Genomic DNA, 4,490 nt, shown 5'->3' with positions numbered 1-4,490 from the left:
AGAAGGGGAATCACTCCAATGCCCTCTGTCAGCTCTGGTGCTCTGCTCGCTCACTCAGTGTTGCGTTATGACTTCTGGGGACAGATCAAATGGTTCAAAACACTCTCGTAAACTTTGCTGTTCTACAAATGCTTTCACAGTGTATTGTGGGAGAACGCGTCTGTCCCTTCTGGGGATATTGGGCAGAAATGGCACAAACCCAGCAACTCTTAAGTAAAAAGAGTTCCGTATTTTTGACCTTCTGCCATCTTAATCCATCTGCTACCCACCCCAAGCCCAGTCCCTGCCAAGAAGAGCCCATCACAGCTGCAGCTCCACTCTGCAACTGCAGCCCACCCCACACCAAACCACGGCTCCGTCCTACACCCCGCTCCAGCTGGGTAGCATCAACCCCTGCCCCACTCCCTCCCTAACCGCAGGGGGCATTGATCTGCCTCTCTGCACTCCTTTTCTACCACAACAGACTCATTAGCTGCATGCAACTCTTCAAGCTGTTGGGCTGCTCCTTGCTGCCTGTGTGCTGCGCTGCAGCAGCATGCACACACGGGCATTTATTGGCCACATTATCAGCCACATTGGGCTGATTTCCAATACAGCCAATTTTTAAAAAAAATATTGGTGCCAGTCTGTTATCAGACCGATGTACTGGTGCACCTCTACTAAAATTAAGGCACAAAGAAATGCATCAGCAATATAAACGTTAAATATATACTATTTTAAGATTTGCCTTGGTATTCATGTCCCTTAACAAGTGGAAATAGATTAGGATTTGGAGTCACCAGAAATAAAGTTTTTTGGGGTTTTTTGTTGTTCTCCCGCCCTGGCGGGGGGTCGGGCTAGAAGATCTACTAGGTCCCTTCCGACCCTTAATCTATGAATCTATGAAAAAAGTTGTTGCAAGGTGGTTGACCTTTGTCCTCATGCTACAGATATAGGATAAGAACATCTGCATGTGGCTGTCAAGCCATTTCTCATTCTAGCACAAGCAGTGTGGCATCCACTACGCATACGTTGTGATCCAAGTTGCACGGAACAAGAGTCTGATAGTTGGAAGCAATCAGGATCAGCAGTTTAAGGCATTTCAACAAATGTAAACAATATTTAGGCCGTTAATGCAGCGTTGTTAGAAGAATGCAAATTCAGTTTGGTTTTTTTTTAATATGCTCAACTAAATTTCTGAAGACTTGTATAAGGCATGTGCACCGTTTGCTTTACCACCTTCTAGTTACAACATTCCAATGTAAACATAAGCTGTTTGACTATAACAAGTGGATTTTAAAAAACTTACCTATGTGGGCATCCTTGACAAATTTTCTGGTCAGCAAAGGACCCTCCTAAAACTTTACTTAACATAGCCGGATGGCCCAAAGCTTTTAACGCTTCATCTAAACTATCCACCAAGGAATTAAAAAATTCTAAAGCATCATGTTGTTCACGCAGATTTACAGGTTCACCCCAAAGTCTAAGAGAAACAAAACCAAAAATATTTTAGAAAAATAATAGTTCCTGGGGGTTGTTGTTGTTTGCCTCCCCCCTTATTTTAAGGCAAAATTCATTATAATTATTTACAGTACCGCTTGTCCCTCTCATTGAGCACAGCAAACTATGACTTATTGCACTGTATAGCAGCAGATTACTAAAACTAAACATTCCTTTTAATATAACCTAATGTACAGATGTCATAACCTAAAAAATGCAAGACTTCAAAATACTGTAGTCCTATTTATTTTTCTAGCCGTATAACTACATCACTCTAAATAATTTGTATAAAATTTAAATTTACACAAAAGCTTTTACCTAAATTCTACTGTTTTTTTCTTAGCAATTTTGTTACATCTAGTTCCACTGGCACAATTAAATACTACAGAACAAAAATTAATACCAAAAACAAATTTTCCTTTACCTGAATTGTTTCCAAAACCCCCTTGGTACATAGTACTGTAGCCTAGAAGCTGCCAAATGGCCAAAAATGACTTGGAGATGTCTCAGAACTCCAATATTGTATTCTTTCCTATCTTCTGTTTTACTTAATGCTGGCTTGTCTTCATACTGATGTGGATAGCCAAACACATCATCCCGTGGATCAACATTGCTCTATTAAAATAAAGATATGGAAGCTTAATTACATAATTACATATATTACAGATAAAAAACTAAAATACAATAATTAAGACTTAGGTATACTCTTTAAAGTTCAAAATTAGTTACTGGAGAAAACAAGTAACCTCGTTTTGTGATTTCTACTGCAATTTATACACATTATGCTAAAACAGCATGCGCTCCAAAAGGGAGAAAACTGGAGAAGAAAGAGACAATTATCTTTACACATTAATTCATTCTTTTTTCTGGCAGTAAGTACTTCCAAATAAGAAACAAAATATTCATTTTTGTCTACACTATAAACAATGTAGGGAAAAGATGTCATTAAAAATAAAATTCTGTTTGCTGAAAAATGTTATATTGAATTGAAAGTATGAGAAATGAATACCTAGCTGTCTATAATTACTTTACCTCGTTGTCCTGTTTCTCATCTCCAGACATATCATCATCTACATCACTGCCTGTGCCTTCAATTGCAAGAATACCATTCCTGATGGCTGGAATCATGTATAGTTGCTGAATGACAGAATTCATGTAGCAAGTGGCACCAGCATTTTTTAAGCCTACAAATCCCTTTGGCGGCCGAGGCCCAACTGGGGGTAGATATTCCCATTCTGTAAGCGCTTCACAAGCTGAGAGAGAATAATCAGATTTGATTTTAAAAAGTCTTTATTACAAAACAACTATTTTGATAGTTAAAACTAATGTAATAATTTCACATTCTACAGTACATGGGTGTCACCTTAAAGTTTAAATATATCAAATTTGCCACTAAGATTTTAAGACTTCTAAAAATTGATGCCCTCCCCTGTTACTAATGACAAGCGTAACATTTGCAAAAGTACAGCATCTAATTATATTAACTAGTTAACACAAAAAATACTTATTTGATCAGCCAAGTATAAGATATATCCATCCATCTATTTATGTGCCATATACAATATACATCCATCCATACATAGATGTCTTCCCTTGAGATCAAGGATTCTTCTTTAAAATCAATTTAAAAAACTCAAGATCCATTAGCAGTTATCGGTAACCAGAATACAGCATTGTTACAGAGCTCAAAAAGAGAAATACAACCAAAATCATGTCCAATACATTTTTATTACCCTTCACATTTCTTATACTACACTATTTGTATTGCAATTTAAAAGAACAGTATCAGTGACTTACGATTGTTTTCCAAACGGCCCCTCACTCCCTCCACAACTAATTAAAATTGGCTACCAATAAGCCAACCCAATGACCTATCAGCAATAATATAAAATAAGCAACTTTGATCTGAAAGTGACATACCTTCCCCCTTCAAGTAAGTGAACTACAGTGTAGGTTACATACTTAGAATATGTAGGAAATTAAAATTTGCTAAACTGTGAGCAAAATATGCCTCTTACAGCTTTACATAATGAACAGCCTCACCATCTGTCATATAAAGGGCTTATCACATATGTTAATCGAAAGAAAAACACCAAAAGTACTTATCTAATGACAAAAGGGCTACGTAAAACAGACGAAACAGGACAATAAAATAAACCCTAACTGAGTAGCATAAACTTGAAAAATAAAACAGGACACTAGTTAAATGACTCATTGTAAGGCTGGGCAGGATTGTTTTCAGTTGCTTATAACTTTGCCAAATTACATATCTGGGTTGAAATTTCTGAGGCTGTATCTACCTCAGGCTGATTATTATTTTGGTAATAGTACATGAACAAAACTAGGAAAAAATATTTTGCCCATGTTAAAAAATAATCTTTTATGAGAGAAGATTTAGCACCGCTGGCTTTGGAACAGGGACTTTAGCAACAGGCAACATGTGCGTTAGGGATGTGCTTTTTGCCACTCCTGTGAGAATCTACACATTTTTGGAGAAGTTGAAAGCCTTTGAAAAACTGAAGTTTCCACATGCTCACTACACTTTTGAGAATTTAAGAGTTAGAGTCTTCAGAGAATTTATCTATACAAGGCATTCTCCAGCAAAAGGCCAAGTGTAACTTTCTCAGCAGCTGACATTTCAGACAACTACAGGCTATGCTGGGTGTAGGTACAAAACTGACCTTAGTCGATACACTCATTGGGTGTGCTCTTAGTGACTCTTGTCTGGGTCCAGAAAGTGGGGTGGAGGAGGAGAACTGATTCAGTGCAGAAAGGACTAGAGAAGGGTCTCTGGGGGCACTCAGAGAAAATAAGTGGAGATAAGAATCTGGTTTTAAGGAAGAGGGAAACATAAGTAGGAGTTGGAATGAACGGGGAGATTGCAACTGGCTTGGCAAGAAGACCTAAGGACAAGAATGGGGAATATAATTGGGAAAGGGAAAGAACAGGAAGATTAGTAACCATTGTTGGAAAGCAAGACTGGCTGAGCAGGCCAGAAAATACTGGGATTG

The 4,490-nt window shown here is 37.9% G+C and overlaps 1 protein-coding gene across 1 annotated transcript in view; it reads right to left on the bottom strand.

Annotated features, from left to right (window-relative positions):
- The window catches only part of USP9X (ubiquitin specific peptidase 9, X-linked), a 131,392-nt gene that overhangs the window by 46,116 nt on the left and 80,786 nt on the right, over positions 1-4,490 (bottom strand). The window contains exons 30-32 of the mRNA XM_019524162.1: positions 2,512-2,732; positions 1,904-2,094; positions 1,289-1,462 (exon numbers count right to left, since the gene is read on the bottom strand). Of these exons, the coding sequence (XP_019379707.1) occupies positions 1,289-1,462; positions 1,904-2,094; positions 2,512-2,732 (586 nt within the window). The remainder of the gene's footprint in view (positions 1-1,288; positions 1,463-1,903; positions 2,095-2,511; positions 2,733-4,490) is intronic.

The sequence above is a fragment of the Gavialis gangeticus genome, unplaced genomic scaffold, assembly GCF_001723915.1.
Source record: "Gavialis gangeticus isolate Ggan-Ray unplaced genomic scaffold, GavGan_comp1, whole genome shotgun sequence".
In the NCBI taxonomy this organism is placed as follows: Eukaryota; Metazoa; Chordata; order Crocodylia; family Gavialidae; genus Gavialis; species Gavialis gangeticus.
Note: the sequence above shows the minus strand (reverse complement) of the source record. Positions and strands in the feature narration are given on the sequence as shown.